This window comes from Oncorhynchus tshawytscha, linkage group LG22, assembly GCF_018296145.1.
Source record: "Oncorhynchus tshawytscha isolate Ot180627B linkage group LG22, Otsh_v2.0, whole genome shotgun sequence".
Taxonomy (NCBI): Eukaryota; Metazoa; Chordata; class Actinopteri; order Salmoniformes; family Salmonidae; genus Oncorhynchus; species Oncorhynchus tshawytscha.
In genome coordinates, this window is record NC_056450.1 from 24,045,716 (window position 1) to 24,066,517 (window position 20,802).

Sequence of the window (20,802 nt, forward strand, 5' to 3'; positions counted from 1 at the left end):
GTTGTGTTCCTCCTCTCTCTTAGCGGATGAAGGTGATACCTCCCTCGTAATGGAGATGCTAGGTTCAGCGGTCAAGGGAACCCTGGTGAAGTACTGGATCCTGTTCTGCTGCTCCATGTTCTTTGTGGTCAGCTTCTCCGGGAAGGTGATGGTCTACAAGATCCTCTACATTGTGCTGTTCCTCTTCTGTGTCGTCCTCTATCAGGTGGGCCTCATACTTACTTCTAGATAATGTTAAACCAATGTTGTTGTGTACACCACACAGGAAATACCATATGGATTGTGCTATATAAATAAAGTTTATATTATATAAGATTCTATCTACAATGTTATTAAAAAGAGAAGGTTGAGACTGAGTGAAAGATTGTGTCAAATGAAAAGGAAAACGGCTGTGAAATTGTTTGATTTAAGAGCCGTAAAATCTAGTTGACCAAAAAGTTAATTTCAGACCCTCGTTCTGTAAATACAGTGCCTTATCACTGACCCCACTCACCCTTACACAGTATGATTGTCTCACACGCTAGTGATGCTACTGATATGGTAATTAACTAACTAACTAACTAATAGTCATCATTAGCTGTTTACGGCACTTAAGAAGCGAAGAGGGTCAACAAAACGTTATGACACATTTACTGCCCCTTCGCATCCAGTACCTCAACGACAGCTCGAGACTCTCATCAATACATATCCGGTTATGAATATTGATCCTACTTCGTAAACACAGACACAAAACATTTATGCTGCTGTTTTCCTGGTTTCCCTCCCCATCTTGTATTTCTGCTGACCTTTTAGCTCTGAGCACTTACAGAAGCTTAATGGCTTAACTACGACCTCACACCACACATACTGTAAGGAAGCCAAGATGACCCTTTTGTTTATCATTGCCAGCAGCATAGTTGTTTCACATACAGTCTGACTGAGGGTAAATACACTGCTCAAAAAAATAAAGTAAACACTTAAACAACACAATGTAACTCCAAGTCAATCACACTTCTGTGAAATCAAACGGTCCATTTAGGAAGCAACACTGATTGACAATGAATTTCACATGCTTTTGTGCAAATGGAATAGACAACAGGTGGAAATTATAGGAAATTAGCAAGACACCCCCAATAAAGGAGTGGTTCTGCAGGTGGCGACCACAGACCACTTCTCAGTTCCTATGCTTCCTTTTGAATGCTGGCGGTGCTTTCACTCTAGTGGTAGCATGAGACAGAGTCTACAACCCACACAAGTGGCTCAGGTAGTGCAGCTCATCCAGGATGGAACATCAATGCAAGCTGTGGCAAGAAGGTTTGCTGTGTCTGTCAGCGTAGTGTCCAGTGCATGGAGGCGCTACCAGAAGACAGGCCAGTACATCAGGAGACGTGGAGGAGGCCGTAGGAGGGCAACAACCCAGCAGCAGGACCGCTACCTCCACCTTTGTGCAAGGAGGAGCAGGAGGAGCACTGCCAGAGCCCTGCAAAATGACCTCCAGCAGGCCACAAATGTGCATGTGTCTGCTCAAACGGTCAGAAACAGACTCCATGAGGGTGGTATGAGGGCCCGACGTCCACAGGTGGGGATTGTGCTTACAGCTTACAGCCCAACACCGGACGTTTTTCATTTGCCAGAGAACACCAAGATTGGCAAATTCGCCACTGGCCCGCCCGTTCCCCAGACCTGAATCCAATTGAGCACATCTGGGACATCATGTCTCTCTCCATCCACCAACGTCACGTTTCACCACAGACTGTCCTGGAGTTGGCGGATGCTTTAGTCCAGGTCTGGGAGGAGATCCCTCAGGAGACCATCCGCCACCTCATTAGGAGCATGCCCAGGCATTGTAGGGGGGTCATACAGGCACATGGAGGCCACACACACTACTGAGCCTCATTTTGACTTGTTTTAAGGACATTACATCAAAGTTAGATCAGCCTGTAGTGTGGTTTTCCACTTTAATTTTGAGTGTGACTCCAAATCCAGACCTCCATGGGTTGATAAATTTGATTTCCATTGATCATTTTTGTGTGATTTTGTTGTCAGCACATTCAACTATGTAAAGAAAAAAGTATTTAATAAGAATATTTCATTCATTCATATCTAGGATGTGTTATTTTAGTGTCCCCTTTATTTTTTTGAGCAGTGTATATATTGTGCATATTGCTGCATTACATTTAATTATTTAGTTATTATTATGTAAATAAATTGTGAATGTGTAATTAACATATGAAGACAGGGGACACATTCTTTTCACACCACTTTGATACAGCTATGACTGGAAGTGATTTTCGTAGCAGGTTAGCAGAGCATTTTCGCTAACCCTAACCCTTTTCCTAGCCTTAACCTAATTCTCCTAACCTGCTAAGTTAATTCTCCCAACCTAATGCGTAAGTTTTCCTAACCTGCTAAAAAATTGTTAACATCTACAGGATCTTTGTCCCTTTGTTAACCTCTACAGGATCTTTGTATTATCTTTCACCAGATTTAGTGTGTTATATTCTCCTACATTAACTTCACATTTCCACAAACTTCAAAGTGTTTCTATTAAAATGGTATCAAGAATATTCATATCCTTGCATCAGGTCCTGAGCTACAGACAGTTAGATTTGGGTATGTCATTTTATGCGAAGATGGATAAAAAGGTTTGGATCCTTACCTGCAACCTGCATTCAGTTCCGTGTAACATGGAACCCAAACCAACTGCGCGCGTGCGCCATCATGCATACATTTATTTTGTCCCCCCACACCAAACGCGATCACGACACACAGGTTAAAATATCAAAACAAACTCTGAACCAATTACATTAATTTGGGGACAGGTCGAAAAGTATTAAACATGTATGGCAATTTAGCTCGTAATATTAGCTTGCACCTGCTAGCTAACGTTCATTTCTCCTATTTAGCTAGCTTGCACTTGCTATCTAATTTGTCCTATTTAGCTAGCTTGCTGTTGCTAGATAATTTGTCCTAGGATATAAACATTGAGTTGTTATTTTACCTGAAATGCACAAGGTCCTCCACTCCGACAATTAATCCACACATAAAACAGTCAACCGAATCGTTTCTAGTCATCTCTCCTCATTCCAGGCTTTTTCATCTTTGAACTTATATGGTGATTGGCATCTAAACTTTCATAGTATTACCACAACGACCGGCAACAAAGCTCGTCTTTCAATCACCCACGTGGGTATAACCAATGAGGAGATGGCACGTGGGTACCTGCTTCTATAAACCAATGAGGAGATGGGAGAGGCAGGACTTGCAGTGTGATCTGCGTCAGAAATAGGAATGATTTCTATTTTAACCCTTGGCAACGCAGACGCTCGTTGACGCGCGCGAGCAGTGTGGGTGCAATAATTGAATAACATAGATTCCTACATTTATTTTGCAACGCTCGTGCACGCGACACTTGCGGTGTGGTCAGCCTATTAAAGGTTTTAAGTAGAACCCTTTGCCTTACAAAGAACCCTTGTCTTCTTAAAAGGGTTCTTCAGATCAAAACAGTTCTTGGTAGAACCCTATCCCCCCGCAAATAACCCTTTATTCTAAGAGTGTAGCCGTATCGAAGTGGTGTGAAAAGAGTGTTTCTCTCAAAGACTGCGATGATAAATGGGTTTGAAAAGACAACTTATTTTGTGGACACCTGTTGTCATGAAATGTGTGTCGTAATTGAGGGAAATCAGAGTGCTTGAATGATCTTTATAAAATAACATTGCTCCCTGTCATTAGTATTTGTAGAGTGATTTGACCTTGATTATTATGGTATCGATGTTACCGTTCCTCAGATCCGTTATGACGTGTGGAGGCGAGTGCTAAAGTACTTTTGGGCGGTGGTGGTGGGCTACTCCATGGTCGTCCTGATAGCCATCTACATGTACCAGTTTAAGACCGTGTCTGGCCTGTTCAGACAGATCATGGGCATGTCCGAAGAAGGGTGAGTGTGTATGGTGGCACTGTGGCCAACAGTATACATTCACAGTGCTTATTATGCCTCCATATTGTTGTAGTCACCCCAAGACTTTAAAGTGCTACAGTGATAATTGATTAATTGAGTCATTCATTGGCCAGAAATTCCACATATCTTGTACCCTGTGTCTGAAAGTCTCCCTGATGATCCATGACTAATAACATACTGTAGGCATCCCAGGAGGTTGCTGGCACCTTAATTGGGGAGCACGGGCTCTTGGTAATGGCTGGAGCAGAATCAGTGGAATGGTATAAAATCCATCAAACATATGGTTCCCATGTGTCTGATGTCATTTCATTAGAACCGTTAACACCACTGGTAGACGTTATGTGCTCAGTGCTGTCCCTGTCCCTGTCCCTGTCCCTGTCCTCTGTCCTCTAGTCTCCGTGATCTGGGGTTGGAGCAGTACGACACTGTGGAGCTGTTTGCTCGGATCCTCCTCCCTGCAGCCTTCCTATTGGCCTGCATCCTGCAGCTGCACTATTTCAACCAGGACTTCCTGGAGCTCACCAACCTGGACAACATACCTGTCCGCCAGGGACAAACCAGGTGGGACAGCTAACCTGATCACAACCCCTGGGATACTTAAGCAATAAGACCCGTGGGGTATGGTATATGGCCAAAATACCATGGTTACCAATGTAATTAGGGCTGTTCTAACTTCCCACCAAAACAGGTTGAAATTTCAGGTGGTCTTCTCAAACAGCTCTTACACTAAATGGGCATTATCATAATTTTCACAATTTCACGGTATTATTCCAACCTCAAACAGCTCTTACACTAAATGGGCATTATCATAATTTTCACAATTTCACATTATTCCAACCTCATATTGTGGAAATATATTTAATAACGAAATATATTTTAGCAAAGAACAATTTCTCAAGCAATAAATGGGGAGGGAAAACAGAAAACAAGCTCTTTCGTCTATTAACTAATTTTTTGACTACGCTGGTCCTTTAATTAAAAAAAGATGTACAATGGCGTTATCAGTATAAATCTAAAAATTGAAAACGGAGTAAATTAATGTAATGATCTGATTGCTCCAATTATGTTTATTTCTTTGGAAAATCATGCTGTCATTCTCCACTCATCTCTACATTGTGTGTCATCTATTCTGTCCATCTCTCTTCATCCAGAGAGGAAGAGCTGAGAAAATCAGTCAATGTGATAGCTGACATGTAAGAGCTGCATTTCTGTCTCTGTGAATGGCATGCTTCACACACCGTGGTTTGCCCAGTGTTTCAGAAATCTTAAACACCCTTAGTTGGGCAAACGTAAAGTATAAAAAAAGGAGTCAAGCTCATGCTTTGATAATGTCTTGCAAAAATATATTTGGGTGATATCATTTCATTCCATCAGTCCATTACAATTTCTTAAAAATGGTAACGTAATATTTTTCAGATAATTTAAAAGAATGTTAGCCCTCTAAGTACAATGTTTAACTGATTTGTATCTTTCATCAGAATTAAAGAAAACATTGAAAAGTTACAGAAACGGTACATTTTTCCGTACATTTCCTTTCTTTAAATGTATTTTTCCTTTACATTTCCTTCCTTTGCATGTATTGTATCATTGTTATACCGTATGTACTGTATATAGTGTATTAATTATTATATGACTTGCCTACCGTCTCCCTGCTAGGATGGCGAAGGAGCAGAGAAAGCAGATGAGTGAGGAGTCAGGACGTGTGGGGAGTCAGCACACGTTGGACAGTGATGGACTGTCTGCCTCATCAGAGAAGAAATCTGAGGAGGACCGGGAGGGAACAGGTGTGTGCCACTGAGATTCAGATTCTAATTCACTGTACCAGAAGTAAGCTAATTTTAACAGCACATAGACAATACAAACAAATATGCTACATAAACAGAACAGTCTGTGAAATCGAGCACAGCATATCACATCTTTTATCTGACCCTGAGTCTGCTGTCCTTGTTGTGCCCGCTAGGCGCCCCAGAGGAGCGTCTGACCCAGTGGGGATTGATGGTGGACCGGGCTGGCCTGCTGCTGCTCCAGGCTCTGGCTGTCTTCCAGCGGGCTCAAGAGATAAGTTGGAGGCTGCTGGAGCTCCACAGCCTCAAGATCGTTTCTACCGGCATTATCTGGGTGTCCCTGCAAGAGGTCAGATGTCTTTATGTGACCCTGAAACTCCATGTTGTCATTGTACCTTGACCCCATTTAGAGTACATTTTATAGTGCATCTACTGCATTTTCACTGCACTGATTTCACCACAAATGCTGTGTAGGGGGTCTGCACTAAACATGTGCTTTCATGCTTTGCGTTCCTTTGCCCAAGGTGTCTCTGATGAACTTCCTGTTTCTGGTACTGTGGGCCTTTGCCCTGCCCTTCCCCCGGCTCCGCCCCATCGCCTCCAGTGTGTCCTCAGTCTGGGCCTGTGTCATGGTGGTGTGTAAGATGCTGTACCAGCTCAAGGTCATCAAACCTCTGGAGTACTCCTCCAACTGTACCACTGTGAGTTCACTTACCGCTAGAATGCAAAACACTGACCAAATACTGAAAATTAATTATTTATTTATGTATGTGTGTGTGTGTGACTATCTACATTTACAGTAGTATGCATCTCTGTTTGTGCATCTCTGTTTGTGCAGAGCCTGGTGTCAGTTAATGGGACAGGGCTGGAGCTGGAGGGGAACATGGCAGAGCTGCTGAGGAGGTCTGTGCTTTATGTGAAGCCTGTTGACCCAGCCATATGGTGTGGAGAGCTGCGCAAGTGTGAAGACAGGATCCTGCCCTGTCTCAGGGTAAGACAAGCTTTTCACTCAGTGTCTGTGGTTATTTAGTAATATTGATGCCATGAAAACCATTGAAAGAGAGATATTGAGATGTATGCATTTTAATAACAGATTAATACATAATGGTAAGTATGGTACATATAAATTAATATCCTATTATTAGTGTGGTAGCTTCATTAATCTGTGGTTCTATCGTCTGAGTGTTCTTTGGTTGTGTTTTTCTTTGATGTCAGAACCACCTGATGGTGCTGGGGCTGCTGGTGTTTGAGGTGACGGTCCATAGACACCAGCTCTACTATCGCCTCCACAATGACCTCAAGGTCCCCACTTTCAGCATCATCTTCCAAGGCATCACACGCCAGCACCTGGACCAAGGTATCCTGCCCTGCATCAAGTACTTCATCAACTACTTCTTCTACAAGTTTGGCCTGGAGGTAGAGTAGCTACAACCAATATAGCTCTTTTACTGTAGCTTCCATTTGAGATTTTGTGCTATTAATCTATATGTTTTCATTTTGAAGGATCATCATGTCACATTGGTTGCATAGCTCTTTGAGATGGTCTTCCTGTCCCTCAGGTGTGCTTTGTGGTGGCGGTGAATGTGATTGGCCAACGGATGGATTTCTATGCGCTGCTGCACTCCTGTGCTCTGATGGCTGTTCTGTCACGACGACGCAGGAAGGCCATAGGGGAGGTGTGGCCTAAGTACTGCTGCTTCACTGCAGGACTCATGGTGCTGCAGTACCTGCTCTGTATCGGCATCCCTCCCGCTCTCTGTGTCGGTAAGGAGAGATATCTGGAGATTACAATGTACTACAGTAGTAACTACACCATAATTGATGTGTGATTAGGATTTGAGTCACACGATTGCATATTACATAGGCCTCATTCTAGAATTACTGCCATTAAAAACATGTGCAGTTACCCTGTGATAGAATAGTAAATAGTTTCTATCACTGCTTTCTTAATTTTCTCCTCTATCTGTCAGATTATCCTTGGAGGACCTCCAGTCAGGCCCTGACCTCCAACCTCATCAAGTGGCTTTATCTGCCTGACTTCGCCATGCGTCCTGCCCCTTACTTCATTTTCTGTGAGTCTCTCTGTCTTCATTCCAGCAATTTCCAATTTCAGTAATTTGGGGGAAATCTCCTATTGACAATCTTTCTTGATTTACATGAAAGTATGAATGCATATCTCAAGGATTCAGGCCATTGTCTACTATACAGTGCATTTGGAAAGTATTCAGTCCCCTTCCATTTCTCCACACGTTGTTACGTTACAGCCTTATTTTAAAATGGATTCAATAAAAAAAAGTCCTGATCAATCTACACACCATACCCCATAATAACAAAGCGAAAACAGTTTATTTTTATTTCAGCAAATGTATTACAAATAAAAAACAAAAATTTATTTACATAAGTATTCAGACCCTTGCTATGAGACTCTAAATTGAGCTCAGGTGCATCCTGTTTCCTTTGATCATCCTTGAGATGTTTCTACAACTTGATTGGAGTCCACCTGTGGTAAATTCAATTGAGTGGACATGATTTGGAAAGGCACATACTTGTCTATATACAGGTAAGGTCCCACAGTTGACAGTGCATATCAGAGAAAAAAAACAAGCCATGAGGTGGAAGGAATTGTCCGTAGAGCTCCGAGACAGGATTGTGTCGAGGAACAGATCTGGGGAAGGGTATCAAAAAATGTCTGCAGCATTGAAGGTCCCCAAGAACACAGTGGCCTCCATCATTCTTAAATGAAAGAAGATTGGAACCACCAAGACTCTTCCTAGAGCTGGCCATCCGGCCAAACTGAGCAGGGGAGAAGGGCCTTGGTCAAGGAGGTGACCAAGATCCTGATGGAGATGGGAGAACCTTCCAGATAGACAACCATCTCTGTACCACTCCACCAATCAGGCCTTTATGGTAGGGTGGCCAGACGGAAGCCACTCCTCAGTAAAAGGCACATGACAGCCCGCTTGGAGTTTGCCAAAACGCACCTAAAGGACTCTCAGACCATGAGAAACAAGATTCTCTGGTCTGATGAAACCAAGATTGAACTCTTTGTCCTGAATGCCAAGCATCTTAACTGTTCTTAACTGACTTAAATAAAGGTTAAATAAATGGTGGTGGCAGCATCATGCTGTGGGGATGTTGTTCAGCAGCAGGGACTGGGAGACTAGTCAGGATCAAGGGAAAGATGAAAGGTGCAAAGTACATAGAGATCCTTGATGAAAATCTGCTCCAGAGCACTCAGGACCTCAGACTGGGGCGAAGGTTCACCTTCCAATAGGACAACAACCCTAAGCACACTTGCCAAAACAATGCAGGAGTGGCTTCGGGACAAGTCTCTGAATGTCCTTGAGTGGTCCAGCCAGAACCAGACTTACCTGAGAGACCTGAAAGACCTAAAAATAGCTGTGCAGCAGCGCTCCACCTCCAACCTGACAGAGCTTGAGAGGATCTGCAGAGAAGAATGGGATAAACTCCCCAATAACAGGTGTGCCAATCTTGTAGCATCATACTCAAGAAGACTCAAGGCTGTAATCGCTGCCAAAATGTGATTCAACAAAGTACTGAGTAAAGGGTCTGAAAACTTATGTAAATGTGATAGTACAGTTTTAATTTTTTATTAATTTGCAAAAAATTCTACAAACCTGTTTTTGCTTTGTCATTTTGGGGTATTGTGTGTAGATTGGTGAGAAAAAAACAACAATTTAGTACATTTTAGAATAAGGCTGTAAAGGTAACAAAAGCAACTCAAGTGGTCTGAATACATTCCGAATGCCCTGTATATAGTGTGTAATGTAAATCCATTCATACAACATCAATGTGTATCTCCTACATACACTATATATATATTACTGGTTTCGGCTATTTGAGCCAGACCCGTTGCTGACAGCCATGCAATCTCCATAGACAAACATTGGCAGTAGAATGGCCTTACTGAAGAGCTCTGTGACTTTCAACTTGGCACCGTCATAGGATGCCACTTTTCAACAAGTCAGTTCGTAAATTTCTGCCCCGGTCAACTGTAAGTGCTGTTATTGTGAAGTGGAAATGTCTAAGAACAACAAGATCACAGAACGGGACCGGCGAGTGCATAGTGCATCAAAAAATTGTCTGTCCTCAGTTGCAACACTCACTACCGAGTTACAATCTGCCTCTGGAAGCAATGTCAGCACAATAACTGTTCATCGGGAGCTTCATGAAAGGGGCTTCCATGGCCGAGCAGCCGCAGACAAGCCTAAGATCACCATGAGCAATGTAATCGTCAGCTGGAGTGGTGCAAAGTTCACTGCCATTGGACTCTGGAGCAGTGGAAACGAGTTCTCTGTAGTGATGAAGCACGCTTCATCATCTGGCAGTCTGATTGACGAATTTGGATTTGGCAGATGCCAGGAAAACGCTACCTGCCCAAAGTTTGGTGGAGGAGGAATAATGGTCTGCAGCTGTTTTTCAGAGTTTGGGCTAGGCCCCTTAGATCCAGTGAAGGGAAATCTTAACGCTAGAGCATACATTGTATACGATTCTGCGCTTCCAACTTTGTGGCAATAGTTTGGGGAAGGCCTTTTTCTGTTTCAGCATGACAATGCACAAAGTGAGGTCCATACAGAAATGGTTTGTCAAGATCGGTGTGGAAGAACTTGACTGGCCTGCACAGAACCCTGACCTCAACCCTATCGAACACCTTTGGGATGAATTCGAACGAATTGGGATGAATTTGAACTGGCCAGGCCTAATCGCCCAACATCAGTGCCCGACCTCACTAATGCTCGTGGCTGAATTGAAACAAGTCTTCGTAGCAATGTTCCAACATCTAGTGGAAAGCCTTCCCAAAAGAGTGGAGGCTGTTATAGCAGCAAAGGAAGGACCAACTCCATATTATTGCGCATGATTTTGGAATGAGATGTTTGACGGGCAAGTTTTCCACATACTTTTGGTCATGTAGTGTAAGTGATCAAGGCAGCCATTCTGTTTTTCTGCGTGTCCAGACGACCACCTCCTGCTCATGTGCTCATCGCTGCAGTGGAAGGTGTTTGAGGAGGAGAACCGTGCAGCGGTGCGCCTTATGGGCGGGGAGAACGTGGAGATCAGCCGCAGCTTGGACCCACGCTCCTTCAACCAGTACATCCCTGTCAACAACTTCCTCCACTGCAGGTCAGTGGACTCTCTAAGCTAGCGTGGCCGCAGACCTGTAAGTGCTTTAGACGACTCTTTTATAGTTTTCATGAAACAACTTACAGCCTACAACTACGGCCCAGAGTTTTTCCCAGTCTGGTTACATGGTATAGAAAAACTCCTGCACCTACTCAATTGGTAATATGGATGTCTCTCCTTCCCTCAGGTCCTACCTGGACATGGTCAAGGTGTTTGTGTTCAGCTACTTCTTCTGGCTGGTGCTGTGCCTCATCTTCATCACAGGCACCACCCGCATTAACATCTTCTGCCTGGGCTACCTGCTAGCCTGCTTCTACTTCATGCTGTTCGGGGGCAGCCTGCTCATGGAGCCTGTACGATACATCCTCAGGCTCTGGGACTGGCTCATTGGTTACACCTGTTTTGTCATCGGCATGAAGAACCTGCTATCTGTATGTTAGCCAGCTAATAACTCACTGTCTCAGCTAGCCTATCCTCAAACCTAGCCTATCCTCAAACCTAGCCTATCCTCAAACCTAGCCTATCCTCAAACCTAGTCTATCCTCATTGCTTAAAAGGGATTTTTCATTCATATACTATGTGTACCACATTGTATTATGCTAATAACACAGTTGGTTTTAATCACTCATCAATGCTAACAGCCTGTTCTGTGTTACTGCACTAATCTAGTCTTCATTCTTTGATGCTAATGTAACAGCTCCACTTACTGACTATCAGTGTCTCATGTCCCGTCTTCTGTCTCCTCTGAGCTATCTGTCTTGCTGTATGTGTGTCCACAGCTTGGCTCATGTGCTTATCTGGACAGCCTGTTGAAGAATGGTTGCTGGCTAATTCAGGCCTTCAGCATGGTCTGTACAATCAAAGGCTATGATCTCCGTAAGTGTGACTGATAATCACATTAACACACTGTGTGTGTTGTTGAGCATTTATGTAGCCTGTTCTATCTGTGTCTGTGTGTGTTTAGCTACGTGCACACCTGCGTGTGTGCTTACATATGTGTATATGTGTGTGTTCCCCAGCTGCTCCTGATGATGAGTGTGAGCTGCCGGAGGGGGAGGCGGGCATCGTGTGGGATGCGATCTGCTTCACCGTGCTCCTGGCTCAGAGGAGGGTTTTCCTCAGCTACTACTTCCTGTATGTGGTGTCTGATCTCAAGGCCTCCAAGATCCTGGCCTCCAGGTTAGAATGATCTAGTTGCTGACCTGACCACTTCCTTACCAGTAAAGTTTTGAGATGACGGTTTATTAATCTATTGAATGGACCAGCTGAATGTATGACCACATAGGTTGTTTTTCTTTCATATTTCAAGGGGTGCTGAGCTCTTTGAAGCCAAAGTGAAGAAACTGGTTGCTGCAAGACTGGAGATGGAGAAGAAGTCTGTGGAGACGCTGAAGAAGCAGTAAGACTTATGCCACAGCAGCTTGTTTGTTCTCATCTAGTGTTCAGTCAAAGGGGTTTGCTATTGTTGCATTGTTTTAATTCACTGTGTTGAACCCTTCCTCTAGGATGGAGAAGATCAAATCCAAACAGAAGAGTAAGCCTGGCCAAGGAGACGTAGCAGCGCCCCCTACTGATATAGTGCCAAAGGGTGAGCGTCATGGAGCTAGAAGTTGTCCATAACCACTGACGAAGGGTCCGTTCTTAAACATATACTCTCATATTTGTATTTACCCCTACTAGAATTGGGAGGTAAGATAGTTTGATCCTAGCTCTGTGGTTAGGGGCAATGTTTACCTCCAGCTTTAATATTAGATTCAATAGCACTAGACTATTAAAACTGCTCAAATTGCTTTACATTCTAAGGTGGGGGAGACTCAACTCATTATTCTTCTCAGTCTCACTGAATGAAAGGATACATTTATGATGGAGGGATGGGATGAATGGGGGAATATGTTTTCCAGGTGAAATTGAGAAGGCAGAGAATGATCAGGAGAAATGGTGGAGACCATGGGTTTCACGGCCTGGTGGTAAGTGTTCCATAGACCTAAGTAATAAGATTCAGATTTGTTCAGTTACAAACAGAACTTCAATAGGGGGATATGGTTCAAACTTTTTCATTTAATCTCCTTATGAATTGTCTTTTTTAAATTCAAACTCAAGGAATTTTAAGTGATCAAAACAGTTCACATACTGCAATAGTATAAAGTAGAATGAGCAGGAGTTCATGTCTTTGTTGTTTCACACTTCTGTCTTTCCTCCAGTTGAAAACAACTGTGGCTACCATCTATTTGAGAGTGACAGTGAAGAGGAAGAGGAGGAAGTCCAGGAAAAGAAAGAGGAAGAGACACTAACAAAGAAGAAATCTGCTTTTCAGGTGAGGGACAAAGAAGACAAACTACAAGGAGTTGTAAAATAGTGTTAGGGTACGTTGTTGAATGTGCCTCCTTTCTCCACAGTTAGCCTATGAGGCATGGGTCACAAGCTCCAAAGCAGCCTTAAATTTGCACAGAAAAGAAGAGTCGAAGATGAAAAAAGAGGAGAAGAGGAGGGCAAAGAGACAGCTGCAGAGACAGCAAGGTAAGAGGGTCTGGTTTGTATGGGACTGTTTGCATAATTCTGTCATAGAGACAGAATATCTAATGTGTTGTTTTGTGTCATCATGATTTTAATTGTCTGTTCCAAGGCATTGAGAGGGACGAGTCTAGTGAGGATGAGTTGGAAGAGGAAAATGAAGTGGAGGAGAAAGGTCAACATTCCACCTCAACAGACCCTTCATGGATATACAGTAGAATAACTCTAGAAGTCCGTGTACTGCCACTAACTTATGTTACATACAATGTTTCTGTCTTCTCACAGAAAATATATTTCAGAGGATTATCGACTCGCTCAAGTTTTTATGGGTGTTTATCCTGTCCCTTCTGGATGACCTCACTGTGGGCCTGAACTCCTTCTGCAAAGATGGTCTGGACATCTCCAAAGTGCTACGTTTTGAAAGGGCTCTTCTAGGCCAGCAACAGAAGAAGGTGAAGTAACATTCATCCACAGAGGATACGTCATTTCACTTGTAAAACCCTGTTTTAAGTTATGTCCACCCTGCAGTGTTGACAAAAACAAAATGTTCCTTTTACAGGGGAAAGAGGTGTCACAGGAGAGCGTGAAGCGCTTCTATGAGAACTGGATGTCCAGACAGAACACCCTGGCCTCCCTGGAAGACCAGGAAGACATAGTTCCCCCTGTCTCCTCCCCTCCACCTGTGCCGTCATCAGCACGAGGTTACTCCACGTTGAAACACACCCACTCCAAAATCTCCTGGGGTAGCAGCTTGTCCAGGTCAGCATCACCTACAGAGTCTTGATTCATTCATTTGTGAAATTGGTTACCTATTCCATTAGCAGGCTGCATGTATTATACAGAACCGATCAGTTTGAAATGTATTATTGAGTATTTCTACTATTATGCTATTCTGCATTATAACCTCTTTATGGAGGCTTTATGAATGGCTTCATAGGACCAGGATGGTCAACATGTTTCCCTGTCATCATGTCTTAGCTGCATGACGGATGAGACCCTGCTTGGGTCTCGTCAGCCCACTCTGGATGAGCTGGATGACCCTCCTATACTCCAGGCCGCTGCCGACCAACTCAGACGGAAACTACTGAAAACTACCAACCTGGACCTTGACTCATTTGACACTGAAGACCCTCCACTAAGGTGATGGTGACACTTATGCACTTATGGTTTCCTTTGCTCTGTATACCGTAAACCATTATTCAAGATGGCGCCAATGGAGAAGGTGGCCGTTTTTCCAGCTCCTCCTCAACAAATAAACTCTTATTTTATTTGACTTGCTGTATATTTGGTTTCATATCTACTAACTTTCTATACCCCTCTATAAACTCATAGTTTGTTTGACTCCATCTTATATCCATTTTTCTTTCTGAATTACATTTTTCATCAGCCATGATGATACTGTTCCCAATAAGGAGGACAGTAAAGAAGGAGAGGATGTATATGAAGAAGAGGAGGAGGAATATAGAATGGAGGAGGAGGAATGGAGGGAGGAAGAAGAGGAGGAGAGGGAAAAAGCTGTGATGATTTCAGGATCCATCTCCCTGGACTATCTGGAGTTTGATGAGAACAGCGAAGATTTCCCAGACTCCTCCAGGCCTCTTAGTGAGACCAGGAACCTCACGGCCAGCGAGCTACTGCTCAACAAGTCAGTCATGGGAGATTGGGACTTGGTTTTTCTTGTTACAATCATGGTATAGTTAAGTGTACCCATTCAGTTGTATCACAGTACCTTATCAATTTTTCTCACGTACTATGATTCTCCTCTATTGCAGTATGTTTGGGAACGATGAAATTGAAGCGTCTGATCAGTTCTTCCAGTCTCTCCCGAGACACCTGAGACTGGTGTTTGCCCTGTACAACACCATGGTGTCTAAGTCAGAGATGCTGTGCTACTTTGTGATCATCCTGAATCACATGGTGTCGGCCTCGCTGCTCAGTCTGATCCTGCCCATCCTTATCTTCCTCTGGGCCATGCTGTCTGTGCCACGCCCAACCAAGCGCTTCTGGATGGCAGCCATCATCTACACAGAGGTACGCACAGCAGGCACCCCCAATGAAGTGATATGTTGATTGATTGGTTGGCTGGTTGATTGATTATTTAGATTGATGGTTAATAAAAAATAATATACACTATAAATACATAAGTATGTGAACACCTCTCCAAATGAGTGGATTCGGCTATTTCAGCCAAATCGTTGCTGACAGGTGTATAAAATCGAGGACAAAGCCATGCAATCTCCATAGACAAACATTTGGCGGTAGAATGGCCTTACTGAAGAACCCAGTGACTTTCAATGTGGCACCGTCAGAGGATGCCACCTTTCCAACAACTCAGTTAGTCAAATTTCTGCCCTGCTAGAGCTGTGCCAGTTAACTGCAAGTGCTGTTATTGTGAAGTGGAAACGTCTAAGAGATACAATGTCTCAGCTGCGAAGCGGTAGGCCACACAAGCTCACAGAATGGGACCGCCGAGTGCTGAAGCGCATTGTGTGTAAAAATTGTCTGTCCTCGGTTGCAACACTCACTACCAAGTTCCAAACTGCCTCTGGAAGCAATGTCAGCACTTGAACTGTTCGTTGAGAGCTTCATCATATGGGTTTCCATGGCCGAGCAGCCGCAGACAAGCCTAAGATCACCATGCGCAATGCCAAGCGTCGGCTGGAGTGGTGTAAAGCTTGCAGCGGAAACACGTTCTCTGGAGTGATGAATCAAGCTTCACCATCTGGCAGTCTGACAGACGAGTCTGGGTTTGGCGGCTGCCAGGAGAACACTACATGCCCGAATGAATTGTGCCAACTGTAAAGTTTGGTGGAGGAGGAATAATGGTCTGGGGCTGTTTTACATGGTTCGGTTTAGGCCCCTTTGTTCCAGTGAAGGGAAATCTTAACACTACAACATACAATGACATTCTACGATTCTGTGCTTCCAACTTTGTGGGAACAGTTTAGGGAAGGCCATTTCCCGTTTCAGCATGACAATGCCACAGTCCAGAAAGTGAGGTTCATACAGAAATGGTTTGTCGAGATCGGTGTGGAAGAAGTTGACTGGCCTGCACAGAGCGTTGACCTCAACCCCATCAAACAATTTTGGGATGAATTGGAACACCGACTGCCAGCCAAGCCTAATCGCCCAACATCAGTGCCCGACCTCACTAATGCTCTTGTAGCTGAATTGAAAGTCCCCACAGCAATGTTCCAACATCCAGTGGAAAGCCTTCCCAGAAGACTGGAGGCTGTTATAGTTGCAAAGGGTTATCAACTCCATATCAATGCCCATGCTTTCGGAATGAAATGTTCGACGAGCAGGTGTCCACATACTTTTGGTAATGTTGTGTGTATATCTATATATAACAATATATGCCATTTAGCAGACACTTTTATCCAAAGCGACTTACAGTCATGCGTGCATACGTTTTATGTATGGGTAATTGATGATTCCTATCTCTTCCAGCTGATTGTGGTGGTCAAGTATTTTTTCCAGTTTGGCTTTTTCCCCTGGACCACCTCGGCCTACCGAGGCATCAATGCGGACCGGCCCTTTGCTCTGCCCAACATCATTGGGGTGGAGAAGAAAGATGGCTACGTTCTCTTTGACTTGATACAACTCCTGGCTCTGTTCTTCCATCGTTCCATTCTAAAGGTACTGACGGGAATGCTGGTTTCTGTGGAACATCATATAAAAGATAATAAAGCACAATTTTGCAAAACTTCTTCTCTCCGTAGTGTCACGGTCTTTGGGATAACAAAGAGGTTGAGATGCCGGACTTCTTCAAGAAGTTAAAGAAGAAGACTGAGAAGAAGAAGATGAGTGGAGGAGACAAAGCAGGGGATCAGCCGAAGCGAAGAATGCCCTTCCTTCCTCTACAGGCCTCAACTGCATCCTTGTTTCGCAGACGGGGAAAAGGCAACTCCACTGAGACAAACAGTACATACATTCAGGAGACTAAACAGTGCTGAACTAATGAGTTTGTTTGAGAGGGTATCTAGTTGAGAGGGTATCTAGTAGGGTCTAGTTGAAATGGAGTGTTGCCTGAACAGATGGGAAATGTTACCCAACCTGAATATACTAATGTATCTTGATGTAAATGTGATATTCTTGCAGATGATATGCAGCTCAAAAAGCGCCACTCGAAGAAGAGGCACCACAATAAAGTTCCCCTGACCAGGAAGGAAAGGATCAAGAAGCTGATCAGAGAAAGGATGCTAGAGGCTAAAGCTGCTATCATAGAAGTGTGAGCATTTAGCACTCTATACTTATGGATATTCATTGTAGGTGTATTCTGTTACTTTCATTCCATATCCCCGGTGATAACTGGCAGTTTACAAACAAATCCTGGAGGCAGGACTTTTGACGGGACATGAGTGCATGTTTAAGTACTGGGTTAAAAATGAATGGACATTTTCAGTCATGGTCCTCTTTTGTCTTCGCAGTGCCCTACACATATACCTACCTATCAGGCAGTTCTTCTATGACATCATTCACCCAGAGTACAGCCCAGTGTGTGATGTCTACGCTCTCATGTTTCTGATTGACGTGGTCAACTTCGTTGTCATAATATTTGGATACTGGGCTTTTGGGGTGAGAAAAGAGAAAAAAGAGAATACCTGTCTTGAGTCACAATTGAATTTGGAAAGCTATTTGGCCTACTTGTTTCAAGTGGATTTCTTCCACTGTTTTCTTTTTGTGTCGGAACAGAAACACAGTGCTGCTGCTGACATCACAGATGCTCTTGGGGAGGACCAGGTCCCATCGGCCTTCCTGGTCATGCTGCTCATCCAGTTTGGGACCATGATAGTGGACCGTGCTCTCTATCTCCGCAAAACCCTTGTGGGAAAATGTGTCTTCCAAGTGGTGCTGGTGTTTGGTATCCACTTCTGGATGTTTTTCATACTCCCTGGGGTGACTGAGAGGTCAGAGTTAATGTTCATTAATTTAATTACAGTGTGAATACATGTGTAACCATCAAAAAAGGAGCTGCTTATTGACCTTTTTCATGGTCCTTCTCTTGTGTTCTAGGAGGTTCAACATGAACCAGGTGGCACAGTTGTGGTACTTTGTGAAGTGCATCTACTTTGGCCTCTCAGCCTACCAGATCAAGTGTGGCTACCCAAATCGTGTGCTGGGAAACTTCCTGACCAAGAACTATAACTACCTCAACCTATTCCTCTTTCAAGGGTACAGTCAATGCTCTATGATAGATTAACAAAGGCCAGAACATCCCATAATACCAGAGTTGTCCCACAGAGATAGTGAGGACTCTAGGGCCCAAAAGCCTGTTTTAACATGGGCAGCACCATTAAGGACTTCCACTATTTTGAAGTAGTCAACTGGGTGGTACTTCCTATGGGGACGGATAACATCATGATCACACGCACACGCACACGCACACACACACACACACACACACACACACACACACACACACACACACACACACACACACACACACACACACACACACACACACACACACACACACACACACACACACACTACATGTTCATGTTTTTAAATGAACAGTTGAAGTCGGAAGTCTACATACACCTTAGCCAAATACATTTCAACTCAGTTTTTCACAATTCCTGATAATTCGAGTACATATTCCCTGGCTTAGGTCAGTTAGGATCACCACTTTATTTTAAGAATGTGAAATGTCAGAATAATAGTATAGAGAATTATTTATTTCAGCAATCCACGTCATCAGGAGGGATCAGCCAATTAATTATACTTGTGAGAAAACATTCCATAATTGCAGTTGGTAGTAAATCACCAACCTTGGCTTTATACCTCTAGGTGGCAGTAAACAACCTTCCAGTTTGTTTTCCAACTCACATTTGTAGAATAATAAAATGGACTACTTTAAAATGAAGATGGCCTCAATGGCACTGCCATGCTCTCACAGACACCATAATGGGACATATACAATGTTGTGTCCTCTAACTATCTCTATGGGTTGTCCCTGTCTCCTCCTCAGGTTCCGCCTGGTTCCGTTCCTCATAGAGCTGCGTGCCGTGATGGACTGGGTCTGGACTGACACCACCCTCAGCCTGGGCAGCTGGATCTGTGTCGAGGACATTTATGCCAACATTTTCATACTCAAGTGCTGGAGGGAGTCGGAGAAGGTAACTGGGATGCCGAACTGCCAATAGACTGGCAGCAGTTGTCAATCTCAAACTCACCTCCATAGAGAGTAGATCTGACTGATAGTTTATGGTGAATCGCTGTAGAATTAAAGTTTTTTTTTCCTGTCTTCGTGTTTTTTTAAATATATCTCTATGAACACTAGACTAAGAATTATTGTATCAAGAACAATTGTGGGCTAATAATTACAACTTGAACTGACCGAAATTGTGTTGAACTATGAATCATTTGTCTCTTTAATTTGTACAGAAATACCCACACACCCCAGGGCAGAAGAAGAAAATGGTGGTGAAGTATGGAATGGGCGGCTTCATCATATTCTTCCTCATCAGTGTCATCTGGTTCCCCCTCCTCTTCATGTCATTGGTCAAGTCAGTGGCTGGGGTGACCAATCAGCCTCTAGATGTCTCAATTCAGCTCAGCATAGCAGGATATGAGGTATAGATGACCTCATAAACTCACAATCTTTCTATTTTGGTAAAATGTTCTCCTTCTGTGAGACTGTTAGTGCTGATGTTTTCTGTGTACATTTTATACAGCCACTTTTCACAATGAGTGCCCAGGAGCAGAACCTGATGCCATACTCAGAGGCAGGCCTCAACCGGCTCACCAACCTCTATGCCACTCACCCGGTAAGAGGATCTTGTTACAACAAGTTGCAAGTTTGAGGGACTGTGGAATTGACCCTAAGGACCTCTGACATACTCCTCTTTCTAACTCTCTCAGTCAGCCATGCAGTTCCTTGTGAACTACATGGCCGAGGACATTGTCATTGCAAAGATCAAGAGTGATGCCAGTCTACTGTGGAGCATCAGCCCTGCCAGCCGTGATGCTATGATCCATGAACTCAGCAACTCCACCCACATCTACATCACCCTGCGATGGGTACTACTCAGGTACAGTGTAGCAGGGTTGGATAGGGCTCTAGGTTGGTTACATGTGAAAGGGGTATATAACGCCGTTAAGGCTTGAGGTCTGACTTTTTGCCCTTGTGTCAAAGCTAAGATTGTATGGTTTGTGCTATAAACATATGCCATATGATACAGCTATAATAAACAACTTAACCAGTTAGTGATAGTGGTAGTGATTTCACTCTGTGTATGTGTGTGTACGTGTGCCCCTCCTCCCCAGGAATGCGTCTCTGTCGATGAACGTGGAGACCGTGGGGGAACACACTGTCAAGTATGAGGACAGGGCCTTGAGGGACCAGATAGTTCAGATGCTCATAGGGACACGCAGTGACTCTGTGTGAGTCTCATCATCACAGCACTCTCACTACATCATCAA

At 43.8% G+C, this 20,802-nt stretch overlaps 1 protein-coding gene across 1 annotated transcript in view; it reads left to right on the forward strand.

Annotated features, from left to right (window-relative positions):
• Positions 1 to 20,802, forward strand: part of LOC112221555 (piezo-type mechanosensitive ion channel component 2-like) — a 32,513-nt gene that overhangs the window by 9,636 nt on the left and 2,075 nt on the right. Inside the window, exons 14-49 of the mRNA XM_024383678.2 lie at positions 24 to 205; positions 3,768 to 3,916; positions 4,331 to 4,498; positions 5,594 to 5,721; positions 5,898 to 6,070; positions 6,246 to 6,422; positions 6,560 to 6,712; positions 6,937 to 7,137; positions 7,281 to 7,485; positions 7,692 to 7,793; positions 10,698 to 10,863; positions 11,051 to 11,294; positions 11,643 to 11,739; positions 11,883 to 12,042; positions 12,173 to 12,262; positions 12,369 to 12,451; positions 12,544 to 12,552; positions 13,065 to 13,123; positions 13,260 to 13,380; positions 13,487 to 13,549; positions 13,660 to 13,826; positions 13,934 to 14,133; positions 14,353 to 14,514; positions 14,762 to 15,019; positions 15,147 to 15,405; positions 16,825 to 17,013; positions 17,097 to 17,298; positions 17,476 to 17,605; positions 17,805 to 17,952; positions 18,070 to 18,284; positions 18,391 to 18,549; positions 19,349 to 19,496; positions 19,765 to 19,953; positions 20,055 to 20,147; positions 20,242 to 20,411; positions 20,647 to 20,763. Of these exons, the coding sequence (XP_024239446.1) occupies positions 24 to 205; positions 3,768 to 3,916; positions 4,331 to 4,498; positions 5,594 to 5,721; positions 5,898 to 6,070; positions 6,246 to 6,422; positions 6,560 to 6,712; positions 6,937 to 7,137; positions 7,281 to 7,485; positions 7,692 to 7,793; positions 10,698 to 10,863; positions 11,051 to 11,294; positions 11,643 to 11,739; positions 11,883 to 12,042; positions 12,173 to 12,262; positions 12,369 to 12,451; positions 12,544 to 12,552; positions 13,065 to 13,123; positions 13,260 to 13,380; positions 13,487 to 13,549; positions 13,660 to 13,826; positions 13,934 to 14,133; positions 14,353 to 14,514; positions 14,762 to 15,019; positions 15,147 to 15,405; positions 16,825 to 17,013; positions 17,097 to 17,298; positions 17,476 to 17,605; positions 17,805 to 17,952; positions 18,070 to 18,284; positions 18,391 to 18,549; positions 19,349 to 19,496; positions 19,765 to 19,953; positions 20,055 to 20,147; positions 20,242 to 20,411; positions 20,647 to 20,763 (5,536 nt within the window). The remainder of the gene's footprint in view (positions 1 to 23; positions 206 to 3,767; positions 3,917 to 4,330; positions 4,499 to 5,593; positions 5,722 to 5,897; positions 6,071 to 6,245; positions 6,423 to 6,559; positions 6,713 to 6,936; positions 7,138 to 7,280; positions 7,486 to 7,691; positions 7,794 to 10,697; positions 10,864 to 11,050; positions 11,295 to 11,642; positions 11,740 to 11,882; positions 12,043 to 12,172; positions 12,263 to 12,368; positions 12,452 to 12,543; positions 12,553 to 13,064; positions 13,124 to 13,259; positions 13,381 to 13,486; positions 13,550 to 13,659; positions 13,827 to 13,933; positions 14,134 to 14,352; positions 14,515 to 14,761; positions 15,020 to 15,146; positions 15,406 to 16,824; positions 17,014 to 17,096; positions 17,299 to 17,475; positions 17,606 to 17,804; positions 17,953 to 18,069; positions 18,285 to 18,390; positions 18,550 to 19,348; positions 19,497 to 19,764; positions 19,954 to 20,054; positions 20,148 to 20,241; positions 20,412 to 20,646; positions 20,764 to 20,802) is intronic.